The sequence below is a fragment of the Schistocerca nitens genome, chromosome 6, assembly GCF_023898315.1.
Source record: "Schistocerca nitens isolate TAMUIC-IGC-003100 chromosome 6, iqSchNite1.1, whole genome shotgun sequence".
Lineage (NCBI taxonomy): Eukaryota > Metazoa > Arthropoda > Insecta > Orthoptera > Acrididae > Schistocerca > Schistocerca nitens.
In genome coordinates this window covers 482,462,924-482,488,327 of record NC_064619.1, presented here as the reverse complement: position 1 = coordinate 482,488,327, position 25,404 = coordinate 482,462,924, and the positions used below count along the sequence as shown (strand labels likewise).

Sequence of the window (25,404 nt, the reverse complement as noted above, 5' to 3'; positions counted from 1 at the left end):
CAGCGTCAAGGGTAACCGCAGCCATGGTCTCAGAGCTGACAGTCCATGCTGCTGCAAACGTCGTCGAACGGTTCGTGCAGATGGTTGTTGTGTTTCAAACGTCCCCATCTGTTGACTCAGGGCTCGAGACGTGGCTGCACGAACCGTTGCAGCCATGCGGATAAGATGCCTGTCATCTCGACTGCTAGTGATACGAGGCCGTTGGGATCCAGCACGGCGTTCCGTATTACCCTCCTGAACCCACCGATTCCATATTCTGCTAACAGTCATTGGATCTCGACCAACGCGAGCAGCAATGTCGCGATACGATAAACCGCATTCGCGATAGGCTTCAATCCGACCTTTATCAAAGTCGGGAACGTGATGGTACGGATTTCTCCTCCTTACACGAGGCATCACAACAACGTTTCACAAGGCAACGCCGGTCAACTGCTGATTGTGTGTGGGAAATCGGTTAGAAACTTTCCTCGTGTCAGCACGTTTTAGGTGTCGCCACCGGCGCCAGCCTTGTGTGAATGCTCTGTCTCTTAAATTTCGCGTCTGTAGCAGGTCATCTTCGTGGTGTAGCAATTTTAATGGCCAGTAGTCTGTGACAATGCGCTCTTTCACAAAGCAGCATCTGTGAGGGAATGATTTGTGGATACTAATATTCCTGAAATGGACTGTCTTTCCTAGAGTCCCAACCTGAACACAGCGGAACACCTTTGGGATCAGCTAGAACATCGACTTCGCTCCCGACTCCAGCATCACACATCACTGACTTCTCTGTTTTCGGCTGTGAAAAAAACCGGCTGCCTTCCTCCATATACATTGAGACACATTATTGAAATTGTCCCCAGCAGAGTTAAAGCTGTCATAAACGCGAAGTGTGAACGCACCCTATATTCATGTGGGCTAATAGGTGTCCGGGTGCTTCGTCTCAGATAGTGTATTTGGAAGACTAGTTTCTTTTCGTCAATTTATGTTTTTCTTTTTTTTATTTCTACTGGCTGTAGGGATTCAGCGTGGATAAAAGACGTCCTTGTGGGTATCGCTGCAGACCGTTAGTTACTTAACGCACCAGCCCCGATGCTCGCGTTGGCTCCTTACGGTGCCCGCCTATAAACCGTTAAGGGCCGGCGCGTGAACGGCTATTGGCGGCCGATAGACGCGGTGTATATCTGGCGTCGATTAGCCGCTCTATTTCCACTGCGCCACTGTCGGTGCGGGAAGACAGGCGGCCTCGAGAAAAACGGCCTCCCCTCGCCTCGAGACTGCCGCAGTCGGAGTGGGCCCTGTGCCCCCCTGGCCCTCGTGCCTCCATTTGTCGTCTTTTTGTGGCCGCCGCTTCGGCGGGGGCGATTTATGATGCACTCCTTTGTGGCTGCCGGCGCCGCGCCGTTTAGGAGTGTTAATGGTAAGGCGATACCCGCAGTCCACTGCGCTCCGAGCCTCGCGCCGCGCCTGTCTTCCCGCTGCCCGCTCGGCTGTACGCCAGACTCCAAGCGGACGCCCCTAACAGCGGCGCTCTCTAAAGCACTACGTACTTCCTCACAGCACGGCACTCTTGTTCTTGTTCTAAGGTGCCGCTCTACTTCCTCGCAGATTATTGCGATGCCGCTCGATTTAGATAATCTCTGACCTTCCACGATTTCTACAACAGCATTTTCATATGCGGGTTGGCGTCAGCAAGGGGCTGTGGGAGCTGAGGGGGAAGGCGGGAGGAGGTGGGTGCGGTTAGTACAGGTGGCAGAGCGCGGCTCCCTGTACTGTTTCTCCTGGGTGGACTCGTGTTTAAAAAAAAATGTACACTAAACATTACGATAGATTTTACAAATAATCGACAAGTACGCCAAAGAAGGAGAGGTAGAACTGCAATGGACATGTTATTCCATGGACTCTTGCGCTTCTATGCATGAGCTATCTTTCCTTTGTCATTCGCTTATCTTATCTGCTTGGATTCGGACCTAAGAGGACGATCTTGTGTAAAGCTCATCTTGCTGTACTAGCTGATAATGTAAGTTTTACTTAAAACCCGAAAAATATAATGGTTATTTCGTCAAAAGGATTTGTGTATGTGGTCAATCTATTGTAAATCTGATACCTTTATTGTCTTAAGTAGATGGGCCTTAACAAAGAATTTGCATTGTTAGGCGCCATCTTAGAAAATATTTAACATTTTTCTTTTAGCTCATCTACGAGACGTGCCGTCGGTTCGGACAATTAACTTTATTTCAGATCCTACGAGACCGGAGGCAGCTACTAATATTTTAACATTTTTACTTACAGATTTTCTTTATATAACGAGATAACATCCCAGGCAGAAAAGGTCTGGTCATAGGATTCCAGTTCCATTATAGGATTTCATTTGTAGATGCTACTCTTGTTGTGTTATATTTGGGAATCGAGACGAAACCACGATGTATCGACGATTACGTAACCACCCTGAGAACTGGTCGAGTTTACTGAATGCTTATATACGTCGGGCTAAATTAAACAACGTATTACACTGTTAATAGTATTCCTACATTAGTTATTTCTCTTTTACGCTGAGCCATTGCATTAATGTGTATTTCTTTTTATATAAGTCGTGGCTCATATTTTATTTTATTACATTACACTAATGGTCACAAAACAAAAAAATGCAGTTTGGTCCCGCAGGAACTTATCACAAATTTCCAATTTACAGGTGGCAGAGAGTCACTGCTTCGAGCCACACGCTGGGTGATGAACAATTAACCCTTCCGCTGCTACACATTTGCTCTCCGCATTCCGTGCTGAGGCGGCTTTTGTTATGTCTTTCGTCGATCATCTGAAGTATTTCTCCTGTTACTTGGTTTCTTCACGGCTACCTTCGTTGTACCTATGTTTATTCTCAAATTTCTGTGACCGCTCTCTTTCGAGTAGTCCTTTTTTTCTGTAACTAAAATGCCTATGTATAACCTCATAGGACTTCAAGCTTATCTCTTCATTCCTTAGTACTTCTGTATCCCACTTCTTCGCGCCCTGATACTTCCTGACAAATCTCTTAATCATCAGCATACTCTAAACTGTTACTAAATTGTGATCTGAGAACATATATGCTCCTCGGTACACCGTACAATCCAATACCTGATTTCGGAATATCTGCCTGATAATGATGTGATCTAAGTTAAATGGCGGCCGGGGTGGCAGAGCGGTTCTAGGCGCTACAATCTGGAACCGTGCGACCGCTGCCTCGGGCATGGATGTGTGTGATGTCCTTAGGTTAGTTAGGTTTAAGTAGTTCTAAGTTCTAGAGGACTGATGACCTGAGAAGTTATGTCCCATAGTGCTCAGAGCCATTTGAACCATTTAAGTTAAATGTTCCCGTATCTCCCGGTCTTTCTCAAGTATATCTCTTCCTCTTGTGACTCTTGAGTAGAGTATTCGCTATTACTAACCAATATTTATTGCGGAACTCAATTAGTCTTTTTCGTCTCTCATTTCTTCTACCAGCCCATATTCTTCCTCCTTACAACCACACCCCAGTTCCCCATGACTGTTAGATTTTTATCTCTCTTTACGCACTGAAGTACCCGTTCAGTACACTCATATTTCTCCATCTCTTCATACCCTGCTTGCGACGTCGGCGTGATACCTCAGTTATTGTTGTCGGTGTTGGTTTGCTGTTGATTCGCATTACAATAACATTATCACTGATTTGTTCACAGTTACACACTATCTGCCTTTCGTTCCTATTCATAATAAATGGTACTACCGTTATTCCATTATCTGCTGCTGTTGATATTACTCTATACTCGTCTGACTAGAAATCCATTTCGCTTCACTGGCCACCACTCTATCTTTATTGAACCTCTACATTTCCCTTTTCAGATTTTCTAGCGTGTCTGTCACGTGCAAACTTCTGACGTTCCAAGTCCGACTCTAGAACGTTATCCTTTTGTTGGTTACTCAGTCTTTATCTCGCGGTCATCTCCCCATTGGCAGTCACCTGCCGGAGATCGAACAGGGCACTGGGACTAGACCATAATCTTTTGCCAAAGGAGAAATCATCAAGACTCATTTTTATTTACGGGCCACATGGCCTGCGGATATAAATTACGTGTCTTTAGTGCAGTGGTTTCCATTGCCTTCTGAATCCTCTTGCAGTTGATCATTGTTGATTCTTCGGCGTTTATCATTTTTCCCACCCCAAGGACAAGCGAGGGCTCTGAACGTCTGTCCGCTCTTTGACAAAGCTGTTGGCACAACTAGCGTGACTTCTTATGCCGGAAGTCTTAGGCCACTATTTTTGAATTTAAATAATTATTTGTACAGAAAAATTTGTTAATGGCCTATGTGGAGCTATAGAAATATTTTTTAGTGTTTATGTTTGTGTGTGTATGTTGCACGTTTGTTATTCTGACACGTTGCTAATCATAACGTTTATCGTGAATATGATCTGTAGAACGAGTAAGTAACTAACTAACCGTCGTTTGCTGAACAAAATGCAAGCTTAGCAGCTGTCAGACCAGACTTCTGACGAGGTTCAGGGCATCTTTGGAGATAGAACTCAATATGTCATTCTTAACAGAACAAAATCGACATATCTAACGTCATGTATTTCATCTACGAATGAAGTTGGAAACACGTGTCTGACAGATTCTTGACTTTTTCTCATCACTCTATGACCCTTACGGAGTTGTATTACCACACAAGAAAGTGAAGAACGATAGAGAAAATTTCGTTTAGACACGAGACCATTTACTAGGTGCGAGGTCGTTACGGAGATGCTCTGCAAACGACAGTGACAGACGTTACAAGAGAGGCATTGTACATTGTGGAGTAGCTCATTATTGAAAATCCAAGAGCGTACGTTCCAGGTAGAGTCAGGCAACATTTTACTCCTACATTAGTCTCATCAAACGACCATTATGAGAAAATCAAAGAAAATAGTGCCTATACAATTATTTTCCCCCTAATCGTACGCAAATGGTAAAGTGAAGGGCAGAAAAGACATTAGTATCAGAAGAACCTTCCAGCGCACAGCATAAGGTTTGTGGAGCTGCAGATGTACATAGGATACAACAATATGATATGATTTCTTGACTGTGTAGAATTAGCAGCCGACCGCTGTGGCCGAGCGGTTCTAGGCGCTTCAGTCCGGAACCGCGCTGCTGCTACGGCCGCAGGTTCGAATCCTGCTTCGGGCATGGATGTGTGTGATGTCGTTAGGTTTAAGTAGTTCTAAGTCTAGGGGAGTGATGACATCAGATGTTAAGTCCCATAGTGCTTCGAGCCATTTGAACTATTTAGAATCCGCAATTTGTGGGAGTCTGACATTCTTGTCTGTTTCCAACACATAAGCTATTTTATTGTTAATTACTTCTTCTCTTCTTTCTTTTTACTGCAGTGAAGAGGGTCAGTTATTTTCTGCAGCCCTGAGAGTTCTTTCTAGCTGGCACGTCCAATACAGAAGTTTAAGTTAAGGACCAGAGAGGTCCATTAAAGCGTTAAGTAGCGAAAGCTGCCCACCAGAGCAAGTAGGCGATGGAGGATTCCCTAACCCACATCTCAGCACAGCAGTGTGAGATGCCTGAAGAAATCTTTTTGGAAACATAGCATGTGAAGCCAGGTGTAGCCACCGGAATGGGGAACCCTGTCGGTCTTTTCTCTGCAGTCCCACCACAAAAGAATGTTTGTTTAAAAGTCTAGTAATAGTGACGGGTTCACAATAATTGTCTCTGTAGAAGGTGCTCTTTCCCACCAGTGTCTATAAGTAAGGTCTTCGATCAGCTAAAGACTGAAGCCTGCAGTGAAGCGAGAGAGATTTTCTGCCATCCTCCCTGCACCAGACCATCATTTGTTAACCATGAGAAAATATACGAGAGTAGGACTTCGTTAAACTTATTTATAAAATCATTATTGGTCTGAACTCGCAAGGTCTGCTGCAGTTGGTCGGCAAGATTCCTACAATGACAGAAGTAGCCAAGTTTCGAAGAGTTAAGTTAGAAGACACCTGCTGGCAGAAGATGGAAGAGAGCAAACTTGCTGTTGGGAGTGCAATGAGTACACCCTCGCTACCAAGGCATTACACAGAAGGATGTCACCATACTAGAGCTGAGTACAAAGGGCGAGCTGTAACCAGAATTTCCAGCTGTTACTGTCGCGACTTCCACATTAACACCATCTATTAGTGGTAAGAATGAGCCAGCGATGTGGTCACTGAACCGAGAGGGTTGCGAGGCTCGTTAACTTACCTCGGGATTTAACTGCACAGTTCTAGCTTTTTCAGGCAGATAGTTGCTTCCATCATGCATTTTGGCGATTCTGCTCGTGTTCAACTTTTTATTCAGGTGCTTTCTTTAAACAAATTATTATTTTTGCAGTCACTTGTCACATCTTTGATTTAGTTTCACATTATGCTCTCATATGTTCAACCTACATGTGCTAAGGCTCGATTTCATGATTATAATACTTATGTCCACTTATTAAACGTCTACATACATAACTTAGTGGGTAATTAATTTGTTTCATGTGTTATGGTAGTAAAGCAACTTATAGGGACTGCTAGTTTCTTTCGTAAACACATGAGCCCCTTCAGTAAATGTATCCGTACTTTCATGCTTAATAGTTTTTCGTCAATCACACGTAGTCGTTGCATGATATTGCTTTTCATAATGAAATGAAATGATCGTATGGCATTGTTGGCCGGGAGGCCCCATGCGGGGAAGTTCGGCCGCCGTATTGCAAGACCTTTTTAGTTGACGCCACTTCGGCGACTTGCGAGTCAATGATGATGAACACACAACACCCAGTCATCACGAAGCAGAGAAAAATCCCTGACCCCGCCGGGAATCGAACCCGGGACCCCGTGCTTGGGAAGCGAGAACGCTACCGCAAGACCACGAGCTGCGGACTGCTTTTCATAAATTTACATAATCATATGGGGAGGTTCCCTTTCTTGTAGGTCACCTGGGATCAAACTTGTAGCACCTCAGGGATATGCTGAACAGGTCAGCTGACACCACACAAAGCTACCAAATATTCCAGCCCTGATAGCAAAGCCAGGGCAATAATATTATTGACACTACAGAAAGATAATAGCCGCTGTGGCGTTGAAGACCTGACCGTTACACGGCAGAGCAATAGCTCTGTTTTGACACATGTAATGGCAATAGTTGCCTTAGCTAAACAGAGAAGAGCTAGGCCCGTATAAATACTGTTAATGTTAGGCCAGCAATGTGCACTTCACCAGCTGTCAGCTACGAGGGTAGGCTTACGCCAGACTACTAGCTAAAATGGTTCAAAAAGCTGTGGCCACCCGACTCTGTCTTCACTGGCTGTGGACTTGCGTCCCCACGCCACTTCTGACACAGTTACGGGCATGCCGTAATCAGTTCAGCCCACGGTGAACAAAAAACGTTAAACACTACAGCACACTTGTGGAAAAACGTGCCGCAACGGGCATAAATTTCGGTCAGTTGTTAATTGATGCCCATGTCAGTCTCCAGTATCAGAACAAATGGATTGTGCTGAAGATTACGAGCATGTAATAATGATCCTCTTGTCTCCACAGTGATTGTTTTGCACCTTTTTTATTGAATCCCGCTCACAATTCCAATTATTTTTAGCAGAAAACCATAAACTCAGCAAGTGTGATGTCTGGTAAGATATTACAACGCCTTAGAAGTTCGTCTCCTTAAAAGCTTAAATTTCGTAGGTACGAAATGAATGTGAAAATCTTTCTTCGTTGGAAATCGATCTCACAACCGGTCATTGAAATGTAAATTTTCTGCCTCTCATAAAGCTGCTCTTGCTACAGTAGCAGTAATAACATAACACACTTTACAATAGACTATTTAGAAAATTAAAAATATATGCATACGCAAAAAAATGTATCGCATTGATTTGCGTTATCCGTCGATCCTCGAAGAAGAGGCACACATACAAATGACATGATTTTATTACAGTGAGTCATTTGTAACGTGGACACTCGATATTTCATAAAATTTCCTACATCTCGAAACAGCGGTTTCGATAAATGACAGTACTTTATGTCTTGCTGTGTGGTGATAGAAAAGGGGCACTAGGGTTAGAAAATTATGCTACGCAGACTGATAAGCCCATAAGCATACAGAATTTTCAAAAATACTCAAACATGCACAAAAATTTATATTCGTCTCGGTACGTTCGACATATTCACAGGTGTCAAAACAGTCTCCAATCATGTCTTATGAACGTATCCAGAGAAAGAGTTAGTAACAACTTTGTTTGGGTCAACGCCCGTCTGCAAGGCTACCTCAGTTATCCAACCGGACAGTACCAACCATGTGTCATTACTAGTGACGCCCTCATCGTTGAGGGGTGAAGATAGACTGAAACTTTCCGTAGTCCGGCTGGGATTTGATTCCACGACTTCTCGGCTTCGAGGCACGCCCTTACAGCTAGACCACCAGGGCTGACCAAGATAGTTTCAATTATCTGATTTTTTAAGCGACTAGTCGACTCATACTAGCTAAGATTTTGCATAAATGGTGTTCTTCATGTAATACTAGTAACAGACGTCCAGAAGTGCAATTTCTATCCGCGGGGGGTGGGGGGCGGATTGGAAGACTCGTCCAGTCCATGAATTGAAGAGCTTCTCCGATAATGTTGTTAGCAGAGATGGAGCAAAATGTTGCGTTCAATCATCATCGCCGGCCGATGTTGGCCGAGCGGTTCTAGGCGCTTCAGTCTGGAACCGCGCGACCGCTACGGTTCAAAAATGGTTCAAATGGCTCTGAGCACTATGGGTATCAACTGCTGAGGTCATTAGTCCCCTAGAACTTAGAACTAGTTAAACCTAACTAACCTAAGGACATCACAAACATCCATGCCCGAGGCAGGATTCGAACCTGCGACCGTAGCGGTCTTGCGGTTCCAGACTGCAGCGCCTTTAACCGCACGGCCACTTCGGCCGGCGACCGCTACGGTCGCAGGTTCGAATCCTGCCTCGGGCATGGGTGTGTGTGATGTCATTAGGTTAGTTAGGTTTAAGTAGTTGTAAGTTATAGGGGACTGATGACCTGAGATGTTAAGTCCCATAGTGCTCAGAGCCAGCCAAATCATCATCAGTTCTAATTACATCTTCCAAATCTCGGGTTTTCGGGAATTCATTATTTGCCAGTGAACAGAGATGTCTCCAGTTATAATGCTCTCTCCTGGACGTAGAGATCTAACAACATGATGACGGGGCAGTTAACACCGGATATCCATGTTCTGATTTTTTGTGCGTTTCCGTTAGCCGCTGTGATCCCCAAATGCGACTGTCTTGCTGAATGATAAGAAACTCCCAGTCGTATGTGAAAAGTGTACACGGTAAGAACTTTTCTTTGGAGTTCTTCATCATCAAAATTTCAGAGTAACGCTCTCTCTCTTCAGGTCGAGCTGAATTTTGAAGACGTGAAGCCGTAAACGATTATGAAGGATGCTTTTAATGATATTTTTGGCTTATTTGGAGATAAATTCCAACGAAAACTGGCTTCAACATAGAACCCCCATGTGCATTTGACACCTTATTTCCAAGTCTTTGGCTACGCTACAGATGTCTAGTTTGGCGCAGTTGAAATGAACAGTTCAAAACAATTTTATTTAATTCCGATATGTCGTACACTTAACCAACTACAGCAGGGCCACACGCAGCCTACGTATTTGTAAGTAATTCCGAACAGTGTCGACAGTTACAGAAAACAACATAAAATACGATAAAAACAGAACAAAAATGTACGTTTGTAAATCAATATCCGAAAAACTTTGTCCGTTGTTGAGTGTATACTAACAAAAGCCTTAGAGCGAGTGGACGATAGACACCTGACAGAATGACAAAATGACGAATTTTGTCAGCGAGAAGAAGAACATTATCGCTCGCAGAAAATGCACAAATCGTAATCTGTTTTCCATTTATCCATCTCAGCTTATGACTTTCACTCTTTGACCTAACAGCTCCACAGTTAGAAGATTCATTTTCAAGCTATAACCTATTATTCCCGTATGACACTATATATCCAGACAAAAATAGTCTATCTCTAATGGTAAAAATACTCTATCTACAGTGATAATATCAGACGTAATTTATCTGCTTTTTTCCCTCTGCAGCGGTCTCTGCTACCGACTTATCCCCTGTAATGTCTACAGCGTAACATTAGTTAGGCCTGGTGCAGTCTGTGTTCCATGAAAGAAAAACATACAATGCGTTTGTAAGTTAGCCCGAGCAGTAACTCCGCGAAATAAAAGCGCCATCCATTTCGCTCCTGTTAGTAAACGTTACGGTATTCTAGAGGTTATTAACCTGTTTCTACTCCCTGAATAGCTCGCATCTGTTTTCACTCAGCTTCATCTTACGCAAATTTCTAAGAAAAACTTTCCATCTGGGCCAAGTTATGAGGGAGAGGGTGGGGGTAGAATTTAAATATTTCCTCCTCGGCAGGCAGAAGCAAACTTATCTCCGCTAAAGAAAAAAGTGAGGTGCAGCGCACTGTGCATTCTTTTGTGGAAACGAAATTAGTTGCTCTTTTCACTGCGAAAGTGGTCTTCCGAGTAAACGTAGAAACGTGCGTTTGAGTACCGTAAATTAAGGTACTTGGTAGCCTCCGTGGAAGAGAACAAACTGCCTTTGCTAGAAGATCCGAAATTTAACTAAAAAAGGAAAACTTAAAACAGGAAATTTTCGGCACGTTTTCTTGACGCGGAAAGGAGAAATAGCTTCCATCAAGTGCCATAAAGGATATTTGCATGTTTCACAAAGTTTTCTAGAAAAAAATTGTTTACCGTGCAGGGGTTGTGCACTCCGTTAAGAAGGAATTCGATTCAGTTGAATAGTTGCCCCCGGTATTCCATAAGCTTGTGCCTTCTCTACTAGTCGACGGCGTGGAACTGTATCCAAGGCGTCCGAGAAGTTTAAAATCACGGCAACAATGTGGACTACAGTACCAAGAGCCTGAGTGGGGTTTGCTGTAGATAATGCAACCTTAAATCGGTTTTTCAGATTCCATTTTGTGCTACCATTTCTTATTGCAGCTATGACCGCAATCCCGTTACGTTATCGAACACATATTTATGAGTTCCATACAATCGGTGCTTAAGCCATTCGAGTTGGTTCCCACAGTCATCATATGCGAGAAGAAAAACATCCCGTAGCTCTAGAACAAAGTAACGTGGTGAGAGCGTCACCCACCTATCCTACTTTTTTAGAAGGCTATTGCGTGGATTCCCACACCAGCCGTCATCCGTTGGAATAGAGAGCTGAGGATCCACTGTCCCACTACAACTTTAATCAGTAACAACTAGAAAAACTTAACATCTACAGCCTGACCTTGAAACTTTAGCTTTTGTAACAGAATATTGTCAAGCAAGAGATGAATTCTTATCTGATAATGTTCTGAGGCAAAGATCTTTTAATTGTCACCTGCGGAGTTTTATTTTCCTCAGAGATAACTACTCTTATATTCGAGCAATATTTTCTCATTTCCAACTCGCTTAAAACGTCTTTCCTGTTCCTATTACGTAGTCAGGAAATGCCGGAAACACATTTCAGGCTAGTTTTGTCTTGTGGCAGCATTACATTTACCATTTTTGCATTCGTCTGGCTATCAGAAAAAACCAGCAGAAAGATAGTGCGCATATTTCTCTGAAGAACGGATGAGGCAGAGGCAGTAGTGGAAGGTGTAGGAGGGGGTGCTCTATCACGACATTATTTCCACCCTCTTTCTCTCTGCCTACACCCCCCCCCTTCCCGCCATCCTTCTCTCTCTCTCTGTCTCTCTCTCTCTCTGTCTCTCTCTCTCTCTCTCTCTGTGTGTGTGTGTGTGTGTGAGAGAGAGAGAGAGAGAGAGAGAGAGAGAGAGCATAGTGACAGACTATCTACCGAAACCAACTTTAGTTACAAGCTCACCGCATATGACCCTCCACCACTGACGTCGTGCCAGGCGGTTGTATGGATTCACCACACTAGGACGGGTCGACGTGGAGACGCCAGAGCTCAGAAGAAATTAGCAATCATGTTTTGACGCGACTACGCCAGTTCTGTGATCGAAATAACACAGTTTGTTGGCGTAGCAACGGAGTGTGTCCAAACGTGTCTACTAGTGTACCAATCGTAGCCACGTAACACGGCCTAAGGGCGGTAAGTAAAGCTCAACATTCTGGCCCTGATGGGCCCGTCAATACCGACCGACCGCCGTGTCATCCTCTGCCAATGATGTCATTGGACACTGCATGGAGGGCCGTGGGTTCAGTAGACCGCTCTCCCGGTCGTTCTCGGCTTTCTTGGCCTTCGATCACGAGACGGTGTGCACCCTGTACCAGTCCTTCCACTAAAGAAAAATTCCTGGTAGTGCTGGAAATCGAAGCCTGTCCTCCCATAGCAGCCAAACATGCTCACAACTTAGTTACGGAGGCTGACGCAAGAGGAGTGGTGGTATAAGGAATTCATAGCACGCAGGAACAGGAAATGAGTGCACGTCTTGTCAGTGACACTCGGTTTCAAATCCGACAGGAAGTGCTGCGGTCAGTGAATGAAGATCCATCTCATCTAGTTCACAGAGATACTTAAAGCTGTGCGTCTTTAGTGGGCCAAAAACACAGTAATTGGATAGTAGCTGACTGGAGCAGTGTCGTATGGTAGTATGATCCGAGAAGTAACAACATCGCCGTTTTCAAATGATGCGAGAATCGAATGCAGCGACAGCAGAATGAGGCGTTTAACCCTCAGCATGTTGATGCTTTAGTTCAAACCATAGGTGTTTCCATCATGTTTTGGAGTGCTTTCCGTACCTTGACTTGGGCTTACTCATTCAGGTTACTGTGAACATGAAACAGGGACTGACGAACACTCAGGCTCCCTATCAGATCTCGACTGGATTGCTACAATACCCGATGACATAGGAAATATCTGGGAAGTGAAAAGTAGCGACCAATATCATGTCATTTTGGGAGTTCTAAGTCCAGGTAACTAGCGGTAATTAGGTTGAACTACACCGTGCTGAAAGAACGATAGAAATGTCCGATATCCAGAAAGCAGCGACGGCAGCATGTCTTCGTCTAAGGCCTGGGACAGACAGAATTGTTTACACTATGGGCCAATTTTCGCTGATAGCAACCCTCAATTACAGGTAAGTGTCAGAGTCTTGTGGGAGATCCAGTTATCAGTGATGCCGTTTTCAATCTCAGAAAGATGTGGCGTAACTGAAGAATTGCAGACCCTTTTTTTCACCGAACTGAGGGCATTGTCGATCGTAGAGACAAGAGAGTTTCTTGGCTGAAATGGCTACAGTTTTTAACACACCTACAAAGACATTTATCAAAAGTCCACAATTTCGTAACACACATTATTTAACATACAGAAATAAGCGAAGTCATGTTTGAAAGTAATCGATTTGGACTTGGAATATTGTCATTTAACTTCAAGTAATATGCGGCCACAATTTTGATCACGTGGTATTTATTGATTATACTATTGAACAGCATACCTCAGGGAATTTGCGAGTTGTTCCTTGAGCCAGTACAAGTAAAGACGTTCAAAGGAAGCTATGTCCGGAAATGTGTCACTTATCACATACTTGCCCTATTTGGCCTCCGAACGAGTACGAGTGTCATGACGAAATCTAGAGTGATGTTATTTCGTCGTAATTGTTATACTAAATATTAAAGAGAATAAACGTACTTGATGTTATAAATCATAGTGTCACATGTATTCTACCTTTAACACTAATGGATTTACGCATAATAGTATCCTGCTTGGTAATTTTGGGTTCTATTATAAGGAGTATTTCTTCCGCATTCAGCACAGGCATTCTCGTAAAATACCGATATTTTTGTGTATCTTCCATCACAAGGTCCGCAATGAGATTCTTGTATGCTCCAAAATCATCGCACCGCCTAATCCACTCTCTTATTCAAAACGAACACAGTCGTTAATACTTTTCCTTTGCCACTAAAAGTGTTAAAAGTAAAGTAACTATCAGAGAGTAACTGTCAGCGGAATAAGCCCACAGCGTAAACAGTTCTGTCTGAGAGAAAAAAGCTCTCGTGTGTATCCCAGCCCTTAGACGAAGATATGCTGCCGTCACTGCTATCTGAAGACACAACATTTCCAACATTCTTTCAGCATGGTGTCGCCTAGCCCCATTTCCTGCTAATTGTCGGGGCTCACCCGAATATCCAATTTCCTCTTAGACAGATAGGCCACTGAGGTCCGCTGGAGTGGTCGCCACGTTACCACATTTAAGTCTATTAGAAATCAGTCTGTGGAGACGTATAAAGTCCATTGTGTATGCAGTGAAGATTAGAAACCTTGCTCACCTTCAAAGGCTTGTGCTCGCATTCCGTCACAAGTGTTGATTAAAGTGCATGAGAAATGGGTGGAGCGGACGGTTGCAGTCTTATACACTACTGGCCATTAAAATTGCAATACCACGAAGATGACGTGCTACAGACGCGAAATTTAACCTACAGGAGGAAGATGCTGTGATATGCAAATGATTAGCTTTACAGAGCATTCACAAAAGGTTGGCGCCGGTGGCGACACCTACAACGTGCTAACATGAGGAAAGTTTCCAACCGATTTCTCATACACAAATAGCATTTGACCGGCGTTGCCTGGTGAAACGTTGTTGTGATGCCTCGTGTAAGGAGGAGAAATGCGTACTATCACGTTTCCGACTTTGATAAAGGTCGAATTGTAGCCTATCGCGATTGCGGTTTATAGTATCGCGACATTGCTGCTCGCGTTGCTCGAGATCCAATGACTTTTAGCAGAATATGGAATCGATGGGTTCAGGAGGGTAATACGGACGCCGTGCTGGATCCCAACGGCCTCGTATCATTAGCAGTTGAGATGACAGGCATCTTATCCGCATGGCTGTACCGGATCATGCAGCCACGTCTCGATCCCTGAGTCAACAGATGGGGACGTTTGCAAGAAAACAACCATCTGCGCGAACAGTTAGACGACGTTTGCAGCAGCATGGACTATCAGCTCAGAGACCATGGCTGCGGTTACCATTGTCGCTGCATCACAGACAGGAGCGCCTGCGATGGTGTCGGAATGGCAAAACGTCATTTTTTCGGATGAATCCAGGTTCTGTTTACAGCATCATGCTGGTGGCATCCTTGTTTGGCGACATCGCGGTGAACACACGTTGGAAGCGTGTATTCGTCATTGCCATACTGGCGTATCACCCGGCGTGATGGTATGGGGTGCCATTGGTTACACGTCTCGGTTACCTCTTGTTCGCATTGACGGCACTTTGGACAGTGGACGTTACATTTCAGATGTGTTACGACCCGTGGCTCTACCCTTCATCCGATCCCTGCGAAACCCTACATTTTAGCAGGATAATGCACGACCGCGTGTTGCATGTCCTGTACGGGCCTTTCTGGATACAGAAAATGTTCGACTGCTGCCCTGGCCAGCACATTCTCCAGATCTCTCCCCATATAAAAACGTGTGGTCAATGGTGGCCGAGCAACTGGCTCGTCACAGTAAGCCATTGACTACTCTTGATGAACTGTGGTATCGTGTTGAAGCTGCATGGGCAGCTGTACGTGTACACGCCATCCAAGCTCTATTTGACTCAATGCCCAGGCGTATCAAGGCCGTTATTACGGCCAGAGGTGGTTGTTCTGGGTACCTATTTCTCAGGGTCTATGCACCCAAACTGCGTGAAAATGTAATCACATGTCAGTTCTAGTATAATATCTTTGTCCAATAAATAACCGTTTATAATCTGCATTTCTTCTTGGTGTAGCAGTTTTAATGGCCAGTAGTGTAACATGCCGGACATTGCGTCGGGCACGTCCTGTATCCTTTAAGTGTTATCACTAGTCCTTTCCTTTATTCTGAACAAACTGCAACATAGCTCCAGAATGGATAAAGCGATGCACAAATGAAAGGTACTATTCCAGAATGAGATTTTCACTCTGCAGCGGAGTGTGCGCTGATATGAAACATCCTCCAGGTTGTGGCTAACCATTGTTCAGCAATATTGTACTATTGTTTTTTTTAGTGTAAATCTCTATCTGTTATATAAGTCACATCACCCTCCCTAACATCACCCCCCCCCCCCACCCTTTCCATTCGAAAATTTCGAGCTGCATCCTAGATGGTGAGTTCCCAAATGGTCGCCATGTTGGTAGCACAGCATCACAGATTTTTACTCTGTCCCGTCTCATACTACTTGATCTTAAATTTCCGTTTGGCAGCCTTTTTTTATCATTTACAAAGGGGCTCCACATCCATTGCCCACCCTATAGTTATATTGTAGAGTTATCCGAATCCCTGTGCCAGTCTGACTGATGAGTTCATGTGTGACGTAGCTTGCTCACTGTGCGGTACCCCCGCCTGTTGCAGCCCTGCGCCGCCAGGACGGCAGCTTCATCCTGAACGGGGACTGGGCGGTGGTGCGACCGGGCGAGTACGACGGCTTCACGTACCGCCGGCACGACCCGGAGTCCATCACGGCACCCGGCCCGCTGCGCAGCCCCGTCGACATCATGGTCAGTACCGCCTGCCGCGGCCGCGCCACACTGTGTGCTCTGCTGAGAGTCGAGCTCGGGACACGGTGTCCACTACAGATCGATACTGTTAAAAGTTCCTTCTTCCTAATTTTTACGAGTAGTAGCCAATATGTTTTAATTTATCAACTTGCAAAAATAAAGGTACGGGCTTAAGTTTTGTTTCTTTGTAGGCACGTGTCTGCAATTCCGTTATGTACTGAAATCCCCGCGCCATAGTACTGTAACACACTGCTACTGGGTTCAGAACAAATTGCCGCTGCCTATTAATAAAGAGGAGATGGAGTTGTGACATTTTGTTTCGAATCTGCTGGCAGCGCACTACGGTGCTTTACATCAGACTGCAGACACGCGGCCGGCCGGTGTGGCCGAGCGTTTCTAGGCGCTACAGTCTGGAACCGCACGACCGCTACGATCGCAGGTTCGAATCCTGCCTCGGGCATGGATGTGTGTGATGTCCTTAGGTTAGTTAGGTTTAAGTAGTTCGAAGTTCTAGGGGACTGATGACCTCAGAAGTTAAGTCCCATAGTGCTCAGAGCCATTTGAACCATTTTTTTGAACTGCAGACACGCGCCTTCCAGTAATCAAAACGTATTTACCTAACTTTATTTTCTCGAGGCGACAGTCAGTGCTTTATGATTTGCCGCCGTAGTATCTTATCGGAGGTACAACTTATCGTAGGAAATGTAATAAAAAAGTCAGTCTAGTCTTTTCTGTAGCGTGTTAACTTGCCAATCTTCATTTCGTAGCGGAGTTTCATCACCAGGGCTTCAGATAATTATCGAAAGACCTTTATTGCGATGTAAGCACCGCAGAAACGCTTATCTGTGTGTCGATGTTGATGGGTTGGCTGAAGAGCCAACACCGTGTTATGAATGGAGGCCGAAATGCACGCGTTTTAGCTCACGCAGGCTGGCGTGAGGAGAGAAGGACTATACTGACGTGTGGTCTGAAACATGACAAGGAATTAGAATTCAGAAAGCGGACGGAATTAGTTTGATACTTAACTTTAATCCATTAATGATGAACGTCTCTCTTGACGGTACATGATTCATAATATTATCTGTTCATAATACATTCTTGAAGAATATGGCGCCTTGTTAGGTCGTAGCAAATGACGTAGCTGAAGGCTATGCTAAACTGTCGTCTCTGCAAACGAGAGCGTAAGAGCGTAAGTAGACAGTGAACCATCGCTAGCAAAGTCGGCTGTACAACTGGGGCGAGTGCTAGGGACTCTCTCTCGACGAGACCTGTCGTGTGGCGGCACTCGGTCTGCAATCACTGATAGTGGCGACACGCGGGTCCGACGTATACTAACGGACCGCAGACGATTTAAAGGCTACCACCTAGCAATTGTGGTGTCTGGCGGTGACACCACAGATGTTGTGTGTTCTTAAGTGAAATTTGCGAATTTATGGCAAAACTTACAAAGAATTACAGAAAAATATAAAGAAATTTTGTTTAAATGTACAGCATTTCCACGAATTTTGCTGATTTATGTTGTATATGATAGCGTATTGAATTAACTTCCACTTGATATTTCCACTAGATATTAGCAGACACAGTTTTTTTAATTGACTCATTGCCAAACGGAAGCATGCAACCTTTTAAATTTTTATATAATAATTTATTACATTCAAGATCGCTCAATCTCTTTTAATAAGCGATGGTATGATATATAATTCATTGGCATTTTTTATAATACTACATGATGTTCAGAATGCTGAACTGGAATTCTTATAGATATTGAGGAACCTGTTAGCGAGTTAATCACACCTGAAGGTGGCAATCGCTTGTTGAAACCAGTAATGTGAACACTGTAATTTTTAAACGATCTTTGACGTAATAAAGTATTAAACACATACAGTTAAAATGACCCTACAAGCATTAAAGAACAAAGCAGATTGCGTCCATTAAGAGAATTAATTTCCACATGCTGTTTACTTTTGTGTAGTATAAATGAGTACATGTGTCATGTAACTGAATCCATTCAGCTTTCGATGTTCTTTGAATATTTTAGTGTCCTTTGAAAACTCAATATCTTCTTATACTACTCTAAGCATCATGTGTAATTACTTCTTTGCTAAGTCATATATAATAGAATTCATTAATATTCAAACATATAATGTGACTTCTAACAAGTCCGTGTAAATTTTTCCGTAGTTCAGTGTATGTACTATCACAATATCGCAAGTTTAACTGTGTGTCCACTGTAACCTCCTTCAAATATACATTTCTGTCTTGTTGATACCTTATAGAGGTTCTTCGATAAACAGTTGAAGCCTTGGTGATGAAGCCGTGCTTCGAAGTGTTCATTTGCAGAGTCCATACGCTAAGCCAATACGCTACTAAAAAGGCAGTGGAGACAGACTTCATTATTAAGTTTCCTAGTCATTTCTCCTTCTCGATGTTGCAGAAAATAGCTGTTATGGCTACCATGACACATAATACAGGGTGTTTATAAATGAATATCGTGTTTTAACGTTTTATAATATTTATTATATTAAACTTACAGTTATAAATGATATGTCAAATGAAAGAGCAACTCAAACAGTTTTACCAAGAACCTTATAAATGCACCATTTGTCACACGGCACACATCAAGTCTACAGCCGAGTTCTTCCCAAACGTTGATAAGTGTGTCTTCAGTGATTGTAGCAACAGCTGCTTCATTCCGGTTTCTTAATTCAGGGAGGTCTGCTGATAGCGGAGGCACATACATACGATCCTTGATGAAGCCCCAAAGGAGAAAATCGCTAGGCGTAAGGTCGGGTGAACGCGGAGGCCATGCAAAGCAAGCCTTGTCATTGCGCCCCTTGCGGCCTATCCAGCGCTTGGGTACAGTGAAGTTCGACCAATCACGTACTTCGCTAAGCCAGTAGTGAACATTTATAAAGTTATTGGTAAAACTGTTTGAGTTGCTCTTTCATTTGACATATCATTTATAACTGTAAGTTTAATGTAATAAATATTATAAAGCGTTAAAATCCAGATAATCATTTATAAACACCCTCTATAGTGTAAATATTGTTATGTAAAACTCATTGATCCCTTAAATCCAGCAACTTATAAATTAATTTGTTTTAATCCCCTTATAATTGTTGATTTTTATGCTGGTTGTGTCACAATTCTGATGGCTGAGCTTGCGCTAACTTCGAATTTAATTTAAAGATGGAAATGTTTATTTTACTCGGGAGTAAATGTACGGTTCAGAAACTATTTTCCGTCATCAGAGCAAATAGAATATTGAGACGTCCTTTCTTTCTTAATGTATTCAACATACGTGCGTTACAAATTTCAGTGTTGCAGGTAGCTTTGAGACAAAAAAGGTGCGAATTTTATACTGAAGTAAAACATAGGCCTATTTCCAGTAGGCTAAAAATTTAAATTAGAATCCAGTAATCACGACACATGTACCTAAAGCAATAATTTCTTTTGCAGTGTTTCCATCAAAGTAGAGAAGACAAAATTTTATTATGATTTCATGAAAAGTTTACAGGGGATGAAAAGCAATTAGACTAGATTCCGCATCATTTACTCTGTTCTTGAAACGTCATATATTTCTTGTAATGTAGCTGCACTTACTCGTGTATTTTCGACAATTTAAAAAGAAAGACGTCATAGGAACTTCTAAAGAAATCTTTACATGATGGAGTTTCGGACTGATAGTCAATATCATAGGCTGTTATACTCAGGCAGTCCTTAATAGAATATAACAAAACGGGGAATAAGCAAAGAATGCGGGATTACGTTGATGGTCACAATTGTTACTGAGTAAGTCCGCAGCTCGTGGTCGTGCGGTAGCGTTCTCGCTTCCCACGCCCGGGTTCCCGGGTTCGATTCCCGGCGGGGTCAGGGATTTTCTCTGCCTCGTGATGACTGGGTGTTGTGTGCTGTCCTTAGGTTAGTCAGGTTTAAGTAGTTCTAAGTTCTAGGGGACTGAAGACCTTAGATGTTAAGTCCCATAGTGCTCAGAGCCAGCCATTGTTACTGTGTAAGAGCACTAATTACGGCACTAAAACGAATTGCTTGCAGCGATGAATAAATTATTAGCAATAGTTCACTTGCACTGTTAATGATAAATATGCCTTAATACAAAATTAATCTAGATCATATTTTTATCACCATCTGACACGGTTTATGTTGTTCTGTTGCATCATGAGTTACATGCACTTTCATAAAAACCATCAGTTCGTTCGGTACCTACTCGCTGTTCACCCATACCTGTATCTTGACGTTCTACCTTCCTGTTTCATTTAGTCAAAAAACAATTTCCTTTATATGGCTGAATACGTGTAATGCCCCTTGGTATATCGTGGTGCCCATTGCGTATTACCAGTGTTGGAAGGGCGAGGATGTGGCTGTCAAGTTCTCTCAGAACTCCTGCAAACAACACACTGCCGGCGTTTAAAAAGTGGCCCTTCAGATGATACAAGACGTCTTTCTTAAAATTCCAACCGCACTTACTAAGCAAACCTGTCACGAGGTGAGGAGTTCGTCTTACAAATATTGTGTCTCTCCAGGCATTACACTTTCATTAATAAAGCCATAGTAGTGTATTGTGGGTGTCTTCGTAGATACGACACCATTTTTCAATTAAATACTGTATGGAATGTGTTGTCCTCCGGCTGACATTATGTGACAGTTTCATCTTGCGTATCCTGAAATGGTTCGAATAGCTCTGAGCACTATGGGACTTAACTTCTGAGGTCATCAGTCCCCCGGAACTTAGAACTACTTAAACCTAACTAACCTAAGGACATCACACACATCCACGCCCGAGGCAGGATTCGGACTTGCGACCGTAGCGGTCGCGCTGTTCCAGACTGTAGCGACTAGAATCGCTCGGCCACCCCGGCCGGCTGCGTATCCTGCAACATTATTCCTAAAAACTGCAAAGAGACCTCCTACCCATGTTGCTTATATCTGATTCGGTACCGAATATGACCACCTGCTTAATAGCTTGCTTGTTTGTCTTTGGTACGAAATACATTACCGATTCTGCGTATCACGGATCCCACAGTTCGTTGGTGGGTTTGTGGTGGTACGTGGCATTAGATGTCTACGCACAGGTCATGTTATTCGTGTAAATAAGTGGCCGCTAATTTGCGTACGCGGTGATGGCGCCCGATAGCGTCCCAGATCGTTTCCATACGATTTATATCAGGCAAATTTTGTCGCAGAGACATCAACGCTGAGTTCATCATAATGCTCATCAAACCACTGTAGCACAGATCTCGCACCCAGACACGGACAATTACACTGCTGAAAGATGACATCGCCCGCATCTCGTGGTCGTACGGTAGCGTTCTCGCTTCCCACGCCCGGGTTCCCGGGTTCGATTCCCGGCGGGGTCAGGGATTTTCTCTGCCTCGTGATGGCTGGGTGTTGTGTGCTGTCCTTAGGTTAGTTAGGTTTAAGTAGTTCTAAGTTCTAGGGGACTGATGACCATAGATGTTAAGTCCCATAGTGCTCAGAGCCATTTGAACCATTTTGAACCAAAGATGACATCGCCGGCGGGGGAAACATCAAGGATGAAGAGATACAGGTGGGTCGCAGTCGTCGGCGTGTCTTTGATTACGACCACAAGACCCACGCAAGCGCAGGAGAACGTCTCCCATCGGATAATACTGCCTCACCAACATGCGTCCGTGGTGTGTTGCACGTTTCGAGCTGCCGTTCACTTGGATGGCGGCGTTTGTCGAGACGACCATCGACCCAGTGTAGCAAAAATGTGATTTAACCGAAGAGCCGACACGTTTCCATTGGTCGACGGTCGAATCCCGATGGTCCTGTTCCCACTGAAATCGTAACTGACGATGTCGTGGGTCAACATGCTAACACGTAAGGGTGGTCAGCTGCGGAGCTCCATGTTCAACAAACTACGATGAACGGTGTGGTCCGAAACACTTGTGCGTGCACCAGCACTGTGCTGTTTCGGCAGAGATGCCACAGTTCACCATCTAAACTATTTTATAGAGCATGCAAGCCTCCGAACCCCACGTTCTGTCAAGAGTCGTGGACGTCCAGCTATTTAGCGTCTAGTGGTAGTTTCAGTGTCCTTCTGTCTCTTTCCGTAGATGCTCACGAGAGTAACACGTGAGCATTCGACCAGTTTCGCCGTTTTCGAGATACTCGTTCACAAGCTCTGTGTAATAATAATCTGCTGTTTGTGAAAGCCTCTTATCTCTATGGATTTTCCCATTTTCAGCCCTATTTTCGCCAGGGTGTTAACCGCCGTGTCTGCTCCGCTTACATACTCTTGCTACCGAGTTACGTGCCCGCAACACCACCAGGCGACATCCAACGTCGCTGTGGATAGTGGTCTTAATGTTTTGGCTGATTAGTGTATATCCTTTTCATTTGCAAGGCTGTGACAGAAGACTGCCACGCAAAGCCACGCCATGCAACGTATAGTGGCTTGCAAAGTATCTATCTGTATGTAGATGAACTAGTTCTCGACGTTAGCAGCCATAATCTATTGCATGGAAATTACGTGATACTGATGACTCTGTCACCGGACAATCCGTATAAGCAGTCACAACCGTCAAATACAACGGGAATCAAACCTGATTGATAGGGCCATATAAAACTAGTTGTGGAGAAGGCAGGTATCAGACATATTCTGAAGTAGGCTGTAAATGAAGTGTAGTTCTTCCGTGAACGAAAGCTCTCACAACAGTCTCAGACTGCCCAAATGCCGGATGTTACTCTTCACTCTGGGATTTCACCAACTTGGATTAGCGAAACAGATAGAAATGATACAGAGAAGTATTGCGCGATTTAAGACAGATTTTTTAAGGAAGTGCGATTATAACAGAATAGCGCACATAAGCATCATGTGAAACATTAATGACGGAGTAGTGTAATATGGAAACACTTAGTCTTGAAATTTCGAGGTTTAACATTCCAGACAAGGCGGGAAACGTAGCATCTTCTGCTCACGAATAGCAAAGAAGGGCGTCGGGACTTAACATCTAGATCCGGCAGATGACAACCATAAGAGTACAGTGTGAGAAAGTACTACGCATTTGGGACATCACTTAAGGTTTAACAGATTGTCGTCGTGGAGGTCACTACATATGCAGTCCAAGGTCGAATAGGACAAGGACTGGGCAGGAAATCAACCGGATCCTTTGAAAAGAGTCTCAAAAACACTGAACAGCTTAGGAAGACTAGGCAACATCTGAATGGGAATAACCGAAGGCACAGGTGTAACTATGGTAATTGGTGACAGCATAATATTTTTTTGTGATATAATTGAAATCATGAAAAAATAGTCGAAAGTCGGATTGCTTACAACAATAACGTGACCCTTTTTTACTATTTCTTTGCCGATCACAATAACAAACGGGAAATATACTCTTTACCCTTTCGTTGCGTTCGCGCACTTGGCATAACGAGAGCGGCTCCGTCTAGCTGCCGAAATCTTGAAACAAACGACTCTGTACCAGCGAAAGGTATGTGTTACGGAACTATTGCTCAACACGGTCAGATATATATTTCCTTCTTTAAATTAAATTCGAAGTTAGCACCAAGATCAGCCACAAGAGTGATGAGATAACCGGTTAGCAACAAAAATCATCAACAGTCCTACTTATCAAACACTGGACTAAAAAAATTAATAAATAAACGCCAACAGGAGTTGATTTTAGAAGTTTGAGTTTTTTACAACCATTTTTTATAAAATGTTATGTTTCATGGTAGAAATAAAGGTTATTCTTGGCAAAACCGAGAAGGTGAACTGAATGAAAATCCAGTAATGAAGTCCATCTCTAATGTGTTGTCAATAGCACATTTACTCTGCCACTGCACATTTCGAAGCGTAGCTTAATTAGCCAAATGACATCGATATTCTCATTCACATATCTCTAACCACTTACCATTTTAGAATCCTTGCAATCATCCCTTTTTCTTCTTCTTTTTAATTTTCTCTCCTCCTTCTCTTTCGCCCCCATCTCCGCCCCCCATGTTTCTATTTCTTTTTCCCTTCCACATTCATTTCCGCAGATGCGCCTCAGCATAAACGGCACCCACGTCTTCCTCGGTACGTTCTTGTGATCAGGAACGTTAGACTTACACCTTCTCATTACTTGTTGGCCAAATGCTTGTGGTGACTATTTCTTTCTCCTACAGAAATCTAAACAGCTATTTTTATAACGTCTGTCGCTATTAATCTGTTGCATTGTCAGAGTACAACTGTATCACGAATCAGTACCGAGAACACTACGCAACAATTGTCGAAAATGAGAGATTTATTTAACACAACATGTTTCGGGGATGCATTATCCCATTATCAATCTTTTGGAGCCAATTTTCCATGCCTGCTTTCTACCTTCGACATTGCCTAATGGTATACAAACATTACTATACAAACATTAAGAACTCATTTTGGACAACTGGTGCACAATATTCTCAGCACTTATCTTTAACGATGATAAATGTTAATAAAAACCATCACAGCTGCATTTCAGGTATGTTTATTACACCAAACCGGTTTCGCTCTAAATGGACATCTCGAAATTTTTAACTGATGTCTTAAATCAAGTCCTATCATCTTGTCCCTTCTCTTCATCCATGCTCTCCACGTGTTCCTTTCCTGTCTGATACTTCGAAGAACGTCGTCATTTCTTATCTTATCAGTCCTCCTGATTTTCAATATACTTCTATAGCATCACACCCCAAACCTTCAGGTCTCCTCCGATTTACAGAGTCCACAATTCACTCCATAGACTGCCTTGCTCGACAAGTATATTCTCATAGATCTAGTCTTCAGGTTAAGACCAATTTCTGATATTAGTGAGTTTCTTTCGGCCAGTAATGCCTTCTGTGCTTGTGCTAGTCTGCTTTTTATGCGTTCCTCACTTCGTCCGTCAGGTGTTATTTTGATGCCAAGGTACAAAGTACTTC

General features: G+C 43.5%; 1 protein-coding gene across 1 annotated transcript in view; it reads left to right on the top strand.

Annotated features, from left to right (window-relative positions):
* Positions 1-25,404, top strand: part of LOC126262610 (ADAMTS-like protein 4) — a 775,764-nt gene that overhangs the window by 587,761 nt on the left and 162,599 nt on the right. Inside the window, exon 3 of the mRNA XM_049959365.1 lies at positions 16,331-16,476. Within this exon, the coding sequence (XP_049815322.1) occupies positions 16,331-16,476 (146 nt within the window). The remainder of the gene's footprint in view (positions 1-16,330; positions 16,477-25,404) is intronic.